The sequence below is a fragment of the Lampris incognitus genome, chromosome 16, assembly GCF_029633865.1.
Source record: "Lampris incognitus isolate fLamInc1 chromosome 16, fLamInc1.hap2, whole genome shotgun sequence".
Classification (NCBI taxonomy): domain Eukaryota; kingdom Metazoa; phylum Chordata; class Actinopteri; order Lampriformes; family Lampridae; genus Lampris; species Lampris incognitus.
In genome coordinates, this window is record NC_079226.1 from 18790114 (window position 1) to 18808954 (window position 18841).

Genomic DNA, 18841 nt, shown 5'->3' on the forward strand with positions numbered 1-18841 from the left:
TGTCTAATTTCCACCAGGTGGAAATTAGACAATTTACCAACAGGTGAAATTGATTCACAAATCAGTGTTGCTTCCTAACTGGACAGGTTGATATCTCAAAAGTGTGATTGACTTGGAGCTACATTGCATTGCTTATGTGTTCCCTTTATTTTTTTGAGCAGTGTATATATATATATATATATATATATATATATATATATATATATATATATATATATATATATAATCATGTCAGCTAATCTTTTTTGGCCTCTGCTCAATTCATCACTGAGCCTGACGGAAATCAGGTCATTCCTCCTCACCTCATGTGTACACCATGTCTCATCGACTAATGAAACCCAAATGAGCTATCATGTGATCACACATCATTGGTGTGTGTGTGTGTGGGTGATGTGTTTGCATCGGTGTATTTGGGCGATGGCTTCCTCAGGTTTAATCTTCTGATACCTAATGTATAAAATGTGTGTGTGTGTCTGTGCGTGCGCATGTGTGTGTGTACGTGTGCACAGATGTGTGTTTTTTTCCTGTGGGTGTATGTTTGTATGTGTTGCAAAACCAAAAATGTAGAAGTGATCATTTCCCTGCAGACAGCTTTTTCACTTTGCCTCCACTGGAAAATGTGTACATGTGCTAACTAAGGCAAGCTGAGGGCCAGTACTGCTTTTCAGCTGCGGTTTGAAACTCTTTAATGCTTCAGAGGTGGCAGATATAAGCCTGGCCCCAGATTTTGCAAATGCTGAATAATAAACGCTCCAGTTCTCTGCAGCCTTTATTCAATATGAGCGCTCCCACTGTGAAATAAGCTCCGGTATAATACTTTGCTCTTTAGTCGAGGTATCATTTTAAAACTTAAAAGGAAGTGCTCTGGCGGGACATTAATCAGAGTTTAAGGGGGGGGGGTATGCAGGCTCTAATACTGAACCTTTAAAAACCATCACAGTCTTGCTTGTGTTCTATTCTTGAGCACCGAGTGACACCTGAGGTAAACGGACTGTTACTTTCAGTCAGGAGGGCAAGACCAGGAGAGGAAGCATAAGAAGAGGCGTGGTGAGTTCTACTCCATCCAGACCTCCTTGATTGTGGCTGCCCTGAAGAAGATGCTGCCCATCGGCCTCAACATGTGTACCCCTGGAGACCAGGAGCTCATCTCTCTCGCCAAGACTCGCTACCTCCTGGTGAGACATCCATGGCCGGGGCAAGCACTTCACACGGGTCATGTTACCCTTTATATACAGTTTAAAACATCAATACACCTTAACAATACAAACAGGGCGTCCGGGTAGCGTGGCGGTCTATTCTGTTGCCTACCAACACGGGGCTCGCCGGTTCAAATCCCCGTGTTACCTTCGGCTTGGTCAGGCGTCCCTACAGAAACAATTAGCTATGTCTGTGGGTGGGAAGCCGGATGTGGGTATGTGTCCTGGCTGCTGCACTAGCGCCTCCTCTGGTCGGTCGGGTTGCCTGTTCCGGGGGGGGGGGACTGGGGGGAATAGCGTGATCCTCCCATGTGCTACATCTCCCTGGTGAAGCTCCTCACTGTCAGGCGAAAAGAAGCGGCTGGCGACTCCACATGTATCGGAGGAGGCATGTGGTAGCCTACAGCCCTCCCCAGCTCAGCAGTGGGGATGGAGCAGTGACCGGGCGGGATGACTCAGAAAAGTAGGGCTACGATTGGGGAGAAAAAAAAGGGGGGGGGTAAAAAAACAAAAAACAAACCCTCATCCATTAAAGCATGCATATACAGAGAATGTTTACTCAAAAATATGTATTGGAATAGCTCTCTGGCAGTGCCTGTACATTTGTGCCACGAGAATGTCACAATAAATAAGTATTTCATTGTTTTCCTTTTGTTGTTCAACAGAAAGACACAGATGAGGAGGTCAAAGACCACATACGGCAGAATCTGCACCTTCAAGAAAAGGTGAGAAGGTCCTTATGTAGCCTGTCATCAGAGTAATTATTAACTTCCTGTAGTACCTGCTGTGTGACTTGAACGACTCCCCTAGTCAGAGGACCCGGCAGTGAGGTGGCAGCTGAACCTGTATAAGGACATCATGGTGAGGAGTGGGGGGCCGCCCGACCCTGAGAAGACGGTGGATCGTATCCAGAGTATTTCTGCTGCTGTCTTCAACCTGGAGCAGGTTTGTGGCACTGGTCATAAAACTTGTATTTTTAAGACCTTCTTTTCGGCTATAGATTACCCAAAATAAATGAATTTGTTTCAAGTTGCACTGACGAGGTATGCCATCCTAATGCCTTAATGATAGCTGTGTAGAATATGGTCTTAAAGTTGCAATCCTGAACATTTACATGGGGGAAAAAGACACAACACATAGAATTTCATATCCTGAGCATAGCAGCCAAATACAGAAGAATAAGGCACATAGCGGCGGGTTTGAAGAATATCAATAAGTTAAATGAATCTGCTGAAACATGTGAACATTTTTACGTTTTAACTAAGGCTCTTGTTCAGAGTACATTACATAGCCAAAAGTATGTGGCAACACGAACATCACACCCATATGTGCTTGTTGAGCATCTCATTCTGGGGAGAAGGCCTGACTCACAGTTGGAGTTCCAGTTCATCCCAAAGGTGTTGGATGGGGTTGAGGTCAGGGCTGTGTGCAGGCCAGTCAAGTTCTTACACAACGCAGCAAACCATGTCTTTATGGACCTCACTTTGTGCAGGGGGACATTGTCATGCTGAAACAGGAAAGGGCCTTCCCCAAACTATTGCCACAAAGTTGGGTGCACACAGTTCTCTAGAATGTCATTTTATATGTCATTGTATAGGATTAAGCATTAAGATTTCCCTTCACTGGAACTAAGGGGCCGAGCCAAAATAGCCCCAGACCATTATTTCTCCTCCACCGATCTTTACAGTTGGCATGATGCATTCAGGCAGGTAGCGTTCTCCTGGCATCCGCCAAAGCCAGATTCATCTGCCAGACAGTGAAGTGTGATTCATCACTCCAGAGAACGCATTTCCACTGCTTCAGAATCCAATGGCAGTGTGCTTTACACCACTCCAGCCAACACTTGGCATTACGCATGATGTTCTTAGGTTTGTGAGTTGCTGCTTGGCCATGAAAACCCATTACATGAAGCTCCCAATGAACAGTTCTTGTGCTGACGTTGCTTCCAGAGGCAGTTTGGAACTGGGGAGTGAGTGTTGCAACCGAGGACAGACAATTTTTATGTGCTACACATTTCAGCACTCAGTGGGTCTGTTCTGTGAGCTTGTGTGGCCTACCACTTCACGGCTGAGTTGTTGCTCTGAGATGTTTCTACTTAACAATAACAGACTTACAGTGGACTGGGGCAGATCTAGCAGGGAGTGACACATTGAAAGTCACTGAGCTGGGGCGTCAGGGTAGCGTAGCAGTCTATTCCGTGGCCAACACAGAGATCGCTGGTTTGAATCCCCATGTTACCTCTGGCTTGGTCGGGCATCCCTACAGGCACAATTGGCTGTGTCTGCAGGTGGGAAGCCGGATGTGGGTATGTGTCCTGGTCAGTGCACTAGCACCTCCTCTGGTCGGTCGAGGCGCCTGTTCAGAGGGAAGACGGAACTGGGGGGGAATAGCGTGAGCCTCCCTCATGCTACGTCCCCTTGGCAAAACTCCTCACTGTCAGGTGAATTGGAGGAGACATGTGGTAGTCTGCAGCCCTCCCCAGATCAGCAAAGGGGGTGGAGCAGTGACCGGGACGACTCAGAAGAGTGAGGTAATTGGCCGGATACAATTGGGGGGGGGAAAGGGGAAAAATCCAAAAAAAGGAAAAAAGAGAACTTCACTGAGCTCTTCAGTATGACCCTATGGAGACTGCACATGACTGTATACTTGATGTTATGCACCTGTTAGCAATGGGTGTGGCTGAAAAGCTTAACCCACTAACTGGAACGGCTGTCCACATGTAGTGTAGTGTATGTAGCGGTAGAGTCCAAAATTTTGATCAGACCATAAGCCTAAGTGTGCTTGAGCACTAATCATAAAGAAAAGAAGCTAACAGCATGAGCAGGCCAGCTTGTAACACACCTACCAACTTCCTGCTTTTGTTTATTCTAGGTGGAGCAGCCACTGAGATCCAAGAAATGCGTATGGCAGAAGCTGCTGTCCAAGCAGAGGAAGAGAGCAGTTGTGGCTTGTTTCCGCATGGCTCCTCTCTACAACCTGCCAAGGTATTACTGTTCAACTGCACTCCTTTCTGCACCTCCTTTTCTCTCTCAAATCCCACTGAAATGTTAAAACAAGGACACAGTGTCATAGATGTGAAGCACAACATTTGTGTGTCTTTGTTGTGAACAGAATGACATGGGATCATCGCGTTAAGTTTGCAATTTAAAGAAGGCCTAGAATTGACGGCACATTTCCAATGGATAATCTGTCGTTACATTATTATTTACAGGATGTCCTGTTTAGACTCTTAACATTGACATGGTAAAATGGATGCTTTTGCACTGGTTCAATGGAGCCAAAGTTAGTTCGTCCGAATCGTTTTTTAGCTAACCAACAACCCAGAAAAGCAAACTAATACATTAGAAACACTTCAAAACTTTATCAAAAGATTGATTTGTTTGAGCACATTGAATGTGAAAGAGCACATCTTACTTATATCTCTGTTGATGGTGTATCTGCAGAATCCTACCTCAGATAAAAACGCATGGGTAATACCAAGTGATAGAATATGAGGGAGAAGGTATAAAAAGAATTGTAGTAGGGGTGCAGAATAAATATATTTCAAAAATTTTCATTCCAGTGAGGATTATAAAGTTAATTAAAAAAAAGCAAAATCATATATATGTCTTGCAACGGCATCTCTGCAGATAGCATAGCTAAACATGAGACTAAACGTTAGTTTGTGAGTTAGAAGCCAAGATGATGATATGCTTTATATCTGGGCTGGCACAGTGGCCCAGTGGTTAGCGCAGTCGCCTCACAGCAAGAAGGTCCCGGGTTCGAACCCTGGGGTTGTCCAACCTTGGGGGGGTAATCGAAGGTCATCCTCTGTGTGGAGTTTGCATGTTCTCCCTGTGTCTGCGGTGGGTTTTCTCCGGGTGCTCCAGTTTCTCCCACCACCAAAAGAAACATGCATGTTAGGGTTTATACTCCTGTCTGTGCCCCTGACCAAGGCAATGGGAGAAGAACTGGAGTTGGTCCCCGGGTGCAGCATCAAGGTGGCAGCCCACTGCTCCTAGCTACACAGATCACAGCTAGAATGGGTTAATTTGCAGTAACTAAATTTCCCCAAGGGGCTTAATAAAGGAAACTTAAATCTTAAAAATCTTCCAGTCATGTTACCTCCGGCTTGCTTGGGTGTCCCTACAGACACAATTGGTTGTGTCTGCGGGTGGGAAGCCGGATGTGGGTATGTGTCCTGGTCACTGCACTAGCGCCTCCTCTGGTTGGCTGGGGGGCCTGTTCAGGGGGGAGGGGGAACTGGGGGGAATAGCGTGATCCTCCCATGTGCTACATCCCCCTGGAAAAACTCCTCACTGTTAGGTGAAAAGAAGCGGCTGGCGACTCCACATGTACCGGAGGAGGCATGTGGTAGTCTGCAGCCCTCCCCGGATCGGCAGAGGGGGTGGAGCAGCAACCGGGACAGCTTGGAAGAGTGGGGTAATTGGCCTCGCACAATTGGGGGGAAAATCCAAAAATAAAATATAAAAAAATCTTCCAGTCATCAACCGTGGATAGCATCAACACAGAACTAACTCCCTTAGCTGTCGTCGTTATTTCTACCCAACAACAAACCTTGTATCACGCTGTATCATCAGCTGTTTCCCAGCCAAATAGCCCCATTTTTTTTTTCTTCCACCTTGCCTCACAACTCTCATTTGTCTTTTCCTGGGTTGTGACCCTGCATTAATGCACACCTTCCCTCCCCCAGTCTGTAGGACAAATGTCTTGCCCGCAGCTGTTATCAAAAAAAAAAAGTAGATAGAGAAAAAGGACACTAGCAATTTCATGCCCTGCTGCTCTGTAACTCAATTACAGGAAGTCAGGCGGAGAGCAACGGCGGGAAGAAAACAATTATGAGGCCCAACCTGGGGGTGGCCATCTTTAATATTTGCTCAGATGATTCTTGCTGGCTGTCAGCATGACTCATTGGTGACTGGAGTTGATCCAGCTCTTGTGGAATAGGGCACAGTGCAGCCAATAGTAGATTGTATAAACAGTGTCATGCATGAGTTAATTAGCACAGTACCAGAATTAGAATCAGAATCATGTTTGTTGGCCATGTAGGTTTGCACAAACATGGAATTTGACTCCCCAGTTTCGTGGCTCTCTCAGTGTACTTAACATTGAATAACAACACTAGAACACAACAATCTTTAGCTATAAAGACACAAGGATTGACTGTTGAAGAGTTTTCCTTTGATTACTTCGATTATAGGATGGCTGTGAACCTCATCTCTCCCAGCTGATGTTGACTCCCTCATACTTATACTTTCTGGAGCGTCTGGGTGGCGTAGCGGTCTATTCTGTTGCCTACCAACATAGGGATCGCTGGTTCGAATCTCCGTGTTACCTCCAGCTTAGTCAGGCATCTCTACAGACACAATTGGCTGTGTCTGCGGGTGGGAAGCCGGATGTGGGTATGTGTCCTGGTCGCCGCACTAGCACCTGCTCTGGTCGGTTGGGGCGCCTGTTCGGAGGGGAGGGGAAACTGGGGGGAATAGTGTGATCCTCCCACATGCTATGATGTCCCTCTGGCGACTCCACGTGTATCGGAGGAGGCATGTGGTAGACTGCAGCCCTCCCTGGCTCAACAGAGCGGGTGCAGTAGCGACCGGGACGGCTCGGAAGAGTAGGATAATTGGCCGGGTACAAGTGGGGAGAAAAGGGGAAAAATCCCAAAAAAAAATACTTACACTTTCTAAATCTTTTCTATGATGTTAAGAATAAGAAAACTGCCTTATTTCATGTTTAACTTTTCCATCTGTCTGGATTTAGCCTCTTTTGTTTTCTCTTTAAATGTCACCCTGTACTGTACCTCATCCCCACAGGCACACAAATAATAATTACTTCCTGAATGCCTACCGACATATATGGCTGGAGGAAATGCATGAGAACACAGACTGTGACAGTCTGCTCTCCATGCTGACGGTAATGTTACGCTGACCCACTGTTTGTATGACCTCCCATTCCTTTCTTGACTCCAAAGGTGTCCCACTGGATGTGCCAGTGCCCTGTACTAACCGTTATTAACTTCCCCTGGAGTGACATCTCTCTCCTTCTTCTGCTTTGCTTCTACCTAACCCGAGCTAATCTGCTCTCGCCCCATCCCCAGGCATCGCTCTATTAACCTCTTCCTCCTGGCCTATCAGAGAATATGGATAGAGACAGAGGAGTACTCTTTTGAGGAGAAGCTAGTGCAGGACCTTGCAGTAAGTACTTGTCTCTTCACGCGGCGTCCCTGTGTAGGTAGTCTCATCTTATATGTGTGGTGGGAAGTCAGCCCTACCACTCTCCTGTTCTCCTGCCATTGTCACAAGTGCTTTGACAGTGTGGTACCCAACCAGCGTCACCTGGGCACCGTCAGTCATCCATGTTATTTTTGCCATGTGCCAAAAGTCCCCCCCCTCCCCCTTGCCCAGACAACCATGGCATCACAAGTGACGTCAATGTCAACTCGCCTGAGCGCGGTCCTTAAGCTTTGCCACATTTAGCAAGGGGTAGGAGAACATCAAGACACAATGCTTTGGGCGCCCTGATAAAATTTATGGAAGGTGTGTGTCTTTCCCTAAATTTTTGGCGGTACATCCCTTTGAGGATTTCGTTGTACTGAAAGTGGAAGAAACAGTCATGAAGAGCTGCTTTCTTGACGACTTTCTGGTTTATTGACTGACGATTCAGTCAATAAACCAGATAGTCGGCGTCTGGGTAGCATAGCGGTCTATTCCGTTACCTCCGACTTAGTCGGGCGTCCCTACAGACACAGTTGGCCGTGTCTGCAGGTGGGAAGCCGGATGTGGGTATGTGTCCTGGTCGCTGCACTAGCACCTCCTCTGATTGGTCAGGGCACCTGTTCGGGAGAGAAGGGGGACGGGGGAGAACAGCATAATCCTTCCACGCACTACGTCCCCCTGGTGAAACTCCTCACTGTCAGGTGAAAAGAAGCGGCTGGCGACTCCACATACATCGGAGGAGGCATGTGATAGTCTGCAGCCCTCCCCGGATTGGCAGAGGGGGTGGCGCAATGACCGGGACGGCTCAGAAGAGTGGGGTAATTGGCCAAGTACAATTGGGGAGAAAAAGGGGGGAACCCCCCCCCCCCAAAAAGTGCTGCTTTCTTTACAACGTTACAGAAATTCTTCAAAAGCATTTTGCATTTTATAGATCATGACAAACCATGAGACAAATCCATAAAAGTAGTTATAGGCCTCAGAAAATAAATTCAGTTGATGTCAAATCCTGTACTCCGAGGGCAAGATAGTTGGCTATTGGGAGAGGTCTCATACCTGGGATAAAGTGGTTGACTGTGATGGAGTGTAAATTGGGCTCATGGAGAGTCATGCCTAACAACCATTCTCTAACACCGCCAAACATGTACCTTGACTCCCTGTCGTCTGGCTGGCCAGTTTGTGTGTGTGTGTGTGTGTGTGTGTGTGTGTGTGTATGTATATATTTTAATGTGTGTATGCTTGCACATGTATGTGACTTTGTACTTGAGGGGTCTGTATCCACACCTGCAATTGGCTGCCTGCTTTCTTTAGTGTTATAATTTAATGCTGTCCTATTCTTACAGTCTATTTCTCCAAAGGTAAGTGACGTATAGTAAACTGACATTCTCAATTAAAGCAGCAACAGGTAACTTTTTGGATTTCAGTAACGTCTTTTGCATCACCTGCTGCAAAGACAACCAAGGAGCTTTCTTTATTCGTAGCGCAGCAACAGCTTTAATTTACAAGACATAGCTCAAAGGCTTTTGCAGAACAAGAGTGGCTTTGTTTTCAGATGAGGTAAAATAAAATTGCTATACTTTGGTATTTATCATTTATTGAATTTGGAAACAGGAAATAACTGCTGAAAAGCAATCCCTATATTTCCCAGGAGGTTTTGTGCTTGGTGGCAGACAAAAATGGATGGCGAAAACAAGGCTTCCAGGGATGTGATCTGAACAACGATCGTGTCATTCTCCCATAACCACCACACTTGGCAACCAAAAGGAATTTTCTGATATGTTAAAGCAAAAATGTTACGTGGTGCTGCTTTAAACAAGATCCACGTTTAGTTCTACCATCCATGTAAGTCCTGCAGTGTGCTGTGGTGCAGATTCCTGAGTCCTGTGTATAAATACCTCAGTGAAGGTCCTCCACCAATATAATTCTATAACACGGAGAGTGCATGCTCTGAGAGATGACTGGCTCCGTAACTGTGAACACACTGACATGCGTGGGTGTGTCCAGAAAACCCAGCCCAAGGCAGAGGAGGAGGAAGAGGAAGAGGTCGATAAACAGCCGGACCCACTTCACCAGCTCATACTGCATTTCAGCCACAATGCTCTCACTGAGTGCAGGTATACAACCCCCCCCCCCCCCCACTCACTCACTCACTCAAATTCACATTCATACCTGGGCAGCTGGCATTGGCTCCATCTGCACTGGGTAATATCTTTGGCACCTTGGCTAATTAACCTCTGCATTTAACTATATCATTGCTATATTATTTTACACACAAGGAGACACAAGCAATAGTGTTTTTCTTCATGCTAAGGCACATTGTAAGTGTTTAAAGATATATTTTCTGGGGCATCCGAGTGGCGTAGCATTCTATTCTGTTACCTACCAACATGGGGATCACCAGTTCGAGTCCCTGTTAACCTCCGACTTGGTGCAACGTCCCTACAGATACAATTGGCCGTGTCTGCGGGTGGGAAGCTGGATGTGGGTATATGTCTTTGTTGCTGCACTAGTGCCTCCTCTGGTCGGTCGAGGGGCCTGTTCAGGGAGAAGGGAGAACTGAGGGGAATACCATGATCCTCCCACACGCTACGTCCCCCTGGAGAAATGCCTCACTGTCAGGTGAAAAGAAGCAGCTGGCGACTCCATGTGTATCGGAGGAGGCATGTGGTAGTCTGCCACCCTCCCTGGATTGGCAGAGGGGGTGGAGTGGGGTAATTGACCAGATACAATTGGGGAGAAAAGGGGGGGGGGTATATTTTCCACTTAATGGTTACTGCTTGCAAAGAGAGAGTCTTTCTTTCTGGGGACTGTGTACAGTGAAGTTTAACCATCATATCTTGATTTTCCATTTAGCTCTTTAGAGGAGGATCCCCTGTACATTGCATACGCAGATATGATGGCAAAGGTACTCCTGTCTTATTATCTGATTTGTTATTTTTGAAATAGTTGTGCTTTTCCGCCAGACCTCAAAGTTTATACCCTCTGCTTTCTCACTCAGAGCTGTGCTGAAGGTGAAGAAGAGGATGAGGAGGGAAAAGAGAAAACATTTGAGGTGCTAATGATGTTGCGGGAATGTGGTTTCAGCTCAGTCTGGCTTTGTTCTCTTGACCATTTTCAACAAATGCGCTTCTTAATTCCTCCTTCAGGAAAAAGAGATGGAGAAACAGAAGACCCTGTACCAGCAAGCCAGACTGCATGACCGGGGGGCTGCAGAGATGGTGCTGCAAATGATCAGTGCCAGCAAGGGTAGGGGCACATGCAGCCTTCAAATACGCTCCAAGTCAGACTCACCAAGTTGCACATTCTACAGATTTCACTTGGTGCATTGCTCACATAGATCACTGTAAATATTACATGAAAATTATGAGAATAGTATAAGGATGAATTAGTAATCAAGAAACTAACAATAACTAAATAAAACATCTATCTGTTTATCCATTATCCAAACCGCTTATCCTGCTCTCAGGGTCGCGGGGATGCTGGAGCCTATCCCAGCAGTCATTGGGCGGCAGGCGGGGAGACACCCTGGACAGCCCGCCAGGCCATCACAGGGCCGACACACACATTCACACCTAGGGACAATTTAGTACGGCCGGTTCACCTGACCTACATGTCTTTGGACTGTGGGAGGAAACCGTAGTACCCAGAGGAAACCCATGTAGACACGGAGAGAACAAGCAAACTCCACACAGAGGATGACCCGGGACGACCCCCAAGGTTGGACTACCCAGGGGCTCGAACCCAGGACCTTCTCACGGCAAGGAGGTCCTGGATTCGAACCCCGGGGTAGTCCAACCTTAATGCACCCAAAAGACAAAAAGGGGTTTAACTATGGTGTGTTTTCCTGTCTTTAGGTCGACTGGGTGCTATGGTGACGTTTACTCTTAAACTGGGCATCTCCATACTCAACGGGGGGAACATACTGGTCCAGCAGGTATACAGCATAGCTCTTGTAAAATGGAATTTGTCAAATCAAACTTGTTGTCACACTACTGACCGTCTGTTTGCTTTGATGCAGAAAATGCTGGACTATCTGAAGGAAAAAAGGGATGTTGGCTTTTTCAAAAGTCTGTCTGGACTGATGATGTCCTGCAGGTAACCAAGAAATATCCAAATCCTATTTGTGATGCGCAGTACTTTTTTTAAGGAGACATGTGCCTGTGTAGATTCAAAACTGAAATGCAGTATGGAAGAAAAGAAATGCAGCCTTTGAATGCAATTTTATATAGATCATTTTGTCTGTGATCCCTGTCAGTGTCCTGGACTTGAATGCTTTTGAAAGGCAAAACAAAGCAGAGGGTCTGGGGATGGTGACTGAAGAGGGATCAAGTAAGTGAGGACATCAAATAAGGGGAATAGTCTACTAGAAAGCCTTTAATCACACACACACACACACACACACACACACACACACATATATACTATATAGCAGTTTTTTTTTCAGAAACCAGCAATGGTGTTGATGAAAGTACTCAACAAATGAGTGAAATATTAATTTTATATATATAGTAAAATAGGTCTTTGTTGCGTTAAAGTGATAAAGCAAAGATTTGTATTGCACTTACTAATATTGTGTCATGATTTAATAATTTTGGATTGCATATTTATGTTCCTTGATAATGTAAAGTATACTTAATATCAGTTCGGTTTTAACAATTATTGTCATTGTACAAACAGGATAACAGAAGTGTCAATTTTAAGTGAGTTTAGGCAGAAGTGTGTGTCTATATATGGTCACTGTTGAACCATAATTCTGTGTTTTGGAAGAAGTGTCTATATATGTAAGAATATATAGACAATAGAATATATATATATATATATATATATATATATATATATATATATATATATATATATATATATATATATATATATATATATATATATATATATATTCTGGAAGAAGTGTCTATATATGGTCACTGTTGAACCATAATTCTGTGTTTTGCTTAGTATTACTCTGGTTTGTGTATGAAATTGGATTTTAATTAGAACATTTGATTTCTTATGTGGAAGCACCTTCTTCCACAGAGAGACCAACATTTTTCAATTATCAGTCCTGTGCAGTCAAAACCACCAAACATTTGTTTACTCTGTCTCCAAAATCAGCTATAAGTGATGCTACAGAACAAATACTTGCAAGATTTGTTGTGATGTTTGTCTCATGGGGCAATGATTGTCCATTGCTCTTGTTGTTCTTGAACTGCACCTGTAAGCGGCCGACACACACCTGGCACAGCATTAGCTTGATGAAACATTTGCTCTATAGTTTTCTGATGGACAAGCCCATCACCATGTCATGTGCATTTCGTGTCATGTTGTATGTCTTCACGTCTGTGTATGGCCATCATGCAGGTAAACCTGTGTTACTGTATGTCTACGTCCTGTCAGGCCCCGTTCATCACTGAAAAGCATACACACTACAGTCACATGACAAGGCTATGTCCGAGTATGTTACAAACCACATAACATCCATGGTCTCTGGCCGATCTGATGGGGTGCATACAGTATATGTTCCTCTCATGCATATTCCAACTCATTTCCACCTCATAAGCACAGGCATAAGTGATGGTGACTGTAAGTCCTGTACTCTACCCCACCGGCAGTTTAACACCTGCCTAGCGAGCAGACTGTATCTGAATTTCCTATGTTAACAGTAAGCGCATGTCAGTGTCACTGAGCGATGTGAGTACATAGAGATATTTCTATAGCGCTATCGTCCTCTCTTGTACCGACCTCTTCTGATTGAAACTCAATGTCTTCTCCTTTGCTTATGTCTGCTTTTTTTGTTTGTTTTCTTCTGATCATGTTTTTAACTCATCGGTCGCAGTCAACGTGAGTGAGCGGGGTAAATACATGGTTAAGATTCTACTCATTTTACGCAATGCTGCCATCGCAAATGCTCGTCACCCCCGGCCCCCTCCCCTCCCCACACCCCCCCCCCTTTGTCTTGAATGCGATATAACCCCTCTGGACTTAAGGTACACATGCATGCTCCTATGACACCCGGACAGGTTGTTCAGTCTATAGTCAGCCACCCTGAACTGACTCAAATCTCTGTCCTTCTCTGTGTATAAGAAGTCTGTGCTTGTTGTTTGTGTGGGATATTGTATGTCTCTCTGTTGATAATACTAACCAAGCAGCTTTTCAAGAAGCGTGCACAACAACTAGACTGTAATTCTCAAAGCTTTGTTTGTCGGGTCCAACAAGCTTGGCCTCCCTGAAACAACAAAGCTCAGCTTTATTCCCCAGTAATCTTACTTCCATCTTTGAACCGATTCAGCGTATCACATCTGTGTGCTCGGTGCACCTCATTTAGTGCATAACATTCGTGCATAACCAGCTTTATGAGGACGTAAAAGCTGTGCAAAACCCGATGCCTGTGTTGAAATAAGACAGATGTAGCAAGTTGGGTCTCTGACCTTGTTGAAAAGAAGAGGCGCCAATCTCGTTTCTTACTCGCAGGTTCCAAGGTGCTGCAGAATGATGAGTTCACGAAGGACCTCTTTAGGTTTCTGCAGCTGCTCTGTGAGGGCCACAACAATGGTAGGTGGACGTCAAAAAGCAGATTTTTTTTTTTTAGCTCACACTGCAAATTTCTAAGCAACATTTTATCAGAAGCTTTACAAAATTGTTTAGTTTTCTATTTGGGCTCATCTGCCTTTAGTTATTAATCATTTGACCCAATTTCAAGATTTTCAGAACTTCCTGAGGACACAGACAGGGAACACCACCACAGTCAATATTATCATCAGCACTGTAGACTACCTTCTCCGTCTCCAAGTATGATGTGATCACAGACAGACTACTCTGTGTTTTCAAGGTTTTCATCTAGGTATTGACTTGTTTTCATCATCTTTGACCAGTCATGTGAATATTTTTTGCTCTATCAGGAGTCAATCAGTGATTTCTACTGGTACTACTCTGGTAAAGATGTAATGGATGAAGCTGGGCAGAGGAACTTCTCCAAAGCGCTGGCTGTGGCCAAACAGATTTTCAACTCTTTAACTGAGTACATACAGGTAACACAAAACACTCTTTGTGCTCCTGTATTAGTACAGTATTAAGATTATTTTTTTTTAGCTGTCTATGATCCTGACATAAATTATGGACAGTGCTGGCTTTAGACTGCCATTTTTGCAAGCCCATTTCATTTTATGTCCTCATATTCCTTATTTTCGTATATATGCCCACAGTTTATTGTACCTCTCTTATTTTCATTCTGTGATTTGCTCTTTTATGGCTTTATCAATGGACATTATTTATCTGTGTTTTGCAATGCAATTTGTAACAGATGGCTTTGAAAAGTGAACCATAAATCAAGTTTATTATTATTTTTGTGCCAAAATTATTTGCTGCTCCATGTTTTGTCTTTCCTGTTTACGCCTGCTCTGTATCTATGCTATCTTCTCTAGGGTCCATGTATTGGAAACCAGCAGAGTCTGGCTCATAGCAGACTATGGGACGCAGTCGTTGGCTTCCTTCATGTTTTTGCCAACATGCAAATGAAGTTGTCACAGGTAACTGTGTAAACCTTCTTTAAATCACTATATAAACTGAATGTGTTTTGGTGTCTTCTAAGTCCACGTCAACCTTAGCCTTTTTCTTAAACTGCAATAACCATAGCCACTAGAGGTCCCTCTATGCTCAAGAAAGAAAAAAAAAAACAAGCCACTGCAGTACAATTGCCGGTGCCATTTACTCATCTTTATGATGCATGACTCCTCCTTGAGATATTGCCTCTTTTCTCAGTAAGCCAGATGTGGAATCAGAAAACTGTCCAACTACCTAACCCCATCTCGGGAGGTCAAACAAAAGGGCCTTAGCTGATTTTAGAAGTGAAAATGACAGAGAGGACAGGTGGAGGGGTTTGGATATAGCTCATCAAAGTCCCCTTCAGATTTATGGCATGCTGAAAACGGGCTCCTGTGAGACCTTAAATGAGTCAATTTGACCTAGCCATCTGCTCCTGCAAAGTGAAATAGCATTAAGGATGGTGCTGATGGATAGATATAACCTGGGAGGGCCTTCTGGGCCTTAGTAGAGCTCTGGTGGGGTCCCATGCTCAGAGGCAGCCTTGTCCTTCCCAGCTGCTGCTCGGGGATATGAGTCGGGACGATCATCCAAAAAAAAAAGAAAAAGGGGGGGGTTACTACCTGTGTGGGTCACAAGGTTGCCTTTTCTATCCACACTTCCTAACAGGACTCCAGTCAGATTGAATTACTGAAAGAGCTGCTGGATTTGCAGAAAGATATGATTGTCATGATGCTCTCTCTTCTGGAAGGTTTGTTTTCTGATGACTTACTCGGACCCTGTGCACCTCTAGCATCAGCTGCAATGATATTGCCACTTTTATGACCAAACCAATCTTTTATTAAAGACTTGTTTGCTTTGGTTATTGTTAAAATACTGACAATCAGGTAACATTCTTCATGTCTCCACAGGTAATGTTGTCAATGGTACTATTGGCAAACAAATGGTTGACACCTTGGTGGAGTCTTCCAGCAATGTTGAGATGATCCTCAAATTTTTTGACATGTTCCTCAAGTTGAAAGACTTGACCACTTCAGACAATTTCAAGGAGTTTGACCCTGACAGCAAGGGTGTCATCTCAAAAAAAGATTTTCAGAAGTCCATGGAAAACCAGAAGCAGTATTCACAATCTGAGATTGAGTTTCTTCTCTCTTGTGCCGAGGCTGATGAAAACGACATGTTCAACTACGAGGAGTTTGTGGAGAGATTTCACGAACCAGCTAAGGATATTGGCTTTAATGTAGCTGTGTTACTAACCAACCTCTCTGAACACATGCCTCATGATGCTCGCCTTTCAACGTTCCTTGATTTGGCTGAGAGTGTCCTTAGCTACTTCGAGCCTTACCTTGGTCGTATCGAAATCATGGGCGGAGCCAAGCGCATCGAGAGAGTCTACTTTGAAATCAGTGAGTCAAGTCGAACTCAGTGGGAAAAGCCTCAGGTCAAAGAGTCCAAACGCCAGTTTATCTTTGATGTGGTCAACGAAGGTGGGGAGAGCGAAAAGATGGAACTCTTTGTCAACTTCTGTGAGGACACCATCTTTGAGATGCAGCTAGCCTCCCAAATTTCAGAGCCAGACCCGGTGGAGAGGCCGGAGGAAGATGAAGATGACAACCAGAGTGTAGTGGAGGAGCAAGAGGAGGAAGATGAAGAAAGCGTTATGTTTGAGTCTTCCTCGGCCTTTACTATTGCCTGTGTCTCTATGAGGAAGAGCCTTGGCCACTTCCGCCAACTACTCACCCTCAAGAGCATGAGACGGCAATACAAGAAATTCAGGAAGATGAGCGTGAGGGAGATGGTACGTGGCTTCTTCTCATTTTTCTGGGTGATCATCACAGGCCTCTTCTACTTCCTCTACAGCCTGGTTTGGGGCTTCTTCCACATCCTATGGACCACCATGTTTGGGGGAGGCCTCGTCGAAGGGGCTAAAAACATGAAGGTGACGGACATTTTGGGTAACATGCCAGACCCCACCCAGTTTGGGATTCATGGAGATGTGCTAGAAGTGGAGAAGATGGAGGCAAGTGAGGCTTCATCATTGGCTGAGATGGGGCAGATGGTGCAGGGTGAAGCAGCAGAGGCAGACCTCATGGCTGAGCTGCTCAATATCCAGCCCAAGAGAGAAGGCAAGCATGGGACGGAGCCAGGCCTAGGTGATGTGTCGGAGGTGGTGGTGGGAGATGCTCCATCCATAGCCAGTGCTGTCAGGCAGAAGAAGGCACAGGTTTGTGGTGGTGTTAAATCTAAAGGGAAGCCCTATATATGTGGTGAAAAGTAAATATCTGGTAGCAACATTTTGATACAAATAGGAACTTATAATGATGGCATTTAGCTAGGTAACAGGTATATATTACAGAAACACTAAAAGTTTAATCTAAAATACGCCTAATGTATATATGTCTGTCATGTGGTTTTCGGACATTTTATTTGATGAGCTTTAACAAGGAATTTATGGTTCGAACATTATTCCATTTGCTCTGAAGGAAGCTGCAAAAAAGAGAGCAATCAATGGAGACTACAAAGCCGAGTCAGAGAAAGCAGAGTGAGTGTTTTTACAATGTCATTCATGCTCTATGGGATTGTGTTAAGAGATTTGATTTCCAGTATGAACACAATCATCCCAGCCTCTCGGCTACCAAATAAGATTAGTTCACTCCTGCTGGGATGTAAACTGATTCTGATGGATTGGGCAACGTTGGATGTGTCTGTGGGTGTCTTTTGGCAAGTGTGATTGTGTGTGTGCGCCCACTTTGATCTGAATTTGCCCATCTGTTTTGCATATTTGCATATTCTGATCATAAATTCGTCTGTGTGTGACCTTACGTTGATCAATGTACCTTCTACCACTAACAGTGAGTATGGTTGTTCCAGTTCAGAGGATGGTGAGAAGAAAGACCGGGACAAGGCCAAAGAGGAAACTCGTCTAGAGCTCCCAGCAGAGGAGAAAAAAGCCCCAAAGAAGAGGCCTGGCCAGAAGAAAGAACCCCCCGAGGCCTTCATGGCCAGCTTTTTTGCTGGCTTGGAAATCTACCAGACTAAGATGCTGGTCAGATATTTCTCTCCTTTGCATAGGAGAATGTAGAATTCAGTTTTATTTATAAGAATGATCAGAGTAGAAAAGCACGGTTTCATTTTTTTCATTTACAATTTTGTTTGCTAGATATAGTGTGACTGATATGAGAATTACCATCTTCACAGAACTACCTTGCCAGGAATTTCTACAACCTCCGCTTTCTGGCACTGTTTGTTGCCTTTGCCATCAACTTTATTCTCCTCTTCTACAAAGTAAGCTTGCAGTTAGGGTGATCATATTATGTAGATGGACCAAACATATGACTTGGTCACTATATTGATATATTTTGTGTCCCTTAGGTAACTGGCGATGACTCCTATGAGGAAGACCCGTGGAATGGCCGGGGTAGAGTAGGGGAGGAGGAGGAAGGTGCCATAGAGTACTTTGTGCTGCAAGAGAGCACAGGTTACATGGCACCAACGCTGCGTTTCCTGGCCATACTACACACCATCATCTCCTTCTTGTGTGTAGTGGGGTACTACTACCTGAAGGTAGAATTACATTTTGCTACAAGCCTTTGGCTAGGGTAAACTCTATACACTGACATATCATTAGCTTCAGTGTGTCAAACGACTGATGTAGCCTGTTTCCCTGTGTACCCAAGGTGCCCCTGGTAGTGTTCAAGAGGGAGAAAGAGATCGCTAGGAAGCTGGAATTCGATGGGCTCTACATCACAGAGCAGCCCTCAGATGATGACATTAAGGGACAATGGGACAGACTGGTCATCAATACCCCGTAAGTCCTGCAGAGGGGGACAAAATATAACAATTAACAACCGTTTGCAAAACCGTCCAGTTAGAATTTCATACTGACCATGCTTTGGATGA

The 18841-nt window shown here is 44.8% G+C and overlaps 1 protein-coding gene across 1 annotated transcript in view; it reads left to right on the forward strand.

Moving 5' to 3' along the window:
• The window catches only part of LOC130125987 (ryanodine receptor 3-like), a 158721-nt gene that overhangs the window by 134130 nt on the left and 5750 nt on the right, over positions 1-18841 (forward strand). Inside the window, exons 73-96 of the mRNA XM_056295363.1 lie at positions 1005-1175; positions 1862-1921; positions 2007-2141; positions 4068-4180; positions 7294-7390; positions 9413-9522; positions 10262-10313; positions 10407-10460; positions 10555-10654; positions 11263-11342; positions 11427-11503; positions 11664-11737; positions 13239-13256; positions 13874-13954; positions 14103-14191; positions 14302-14430; positions 14824-14928; positions 15611-15692; positions 15853-17165; positions 17425-17483; positions 17813-17987; positions 18140-18226; positions 18314-18505; positions 18619-18749. Coding sequence (XP_056151338.1) covers positions 1005-1175; positions 1862-1921; positions 2007-2141; positions 4068-4180; positions 7294-7390; positions 9413-9522; positions 10262-10313; positions 10407-10460; positions 10555-10654; positions 11263-11342; positions 11427-11503; positions 11664-11737; positions 13239-13256; positions 13874-13954; positions 14103-14191; positions 14302-14430; positions 14824-14928; positions 15611-15692; positions 15853-17165; positions 17425-17483; positions 17813-17987; positions 18140-18226; positions 18314-18505; positions 18619-18749 — 3584 coding nt within the window. The remainder of the gene's footprint in view (positions 1-1004; positions 1176-1861; positions 1922-2006; positions 2142-4067; positions 4181-7293; positions 7391-9412; positions 9523-10261; positions 10314-10406; positions 10461-10554; positions 10655-11262; positions 11343-11426; positions 11504-11663; positions 11738-13238; positions 13257-13873; positions 13955-14102; positions 14192-14301; positions 14431-14823; positions 14929-15610; positions 15693-15852; positions 17166-17424; positions 17484-17812; positions 17988-18139; positions 18227-18313; positions 18506-18618; positions 18750-18841) is intronic.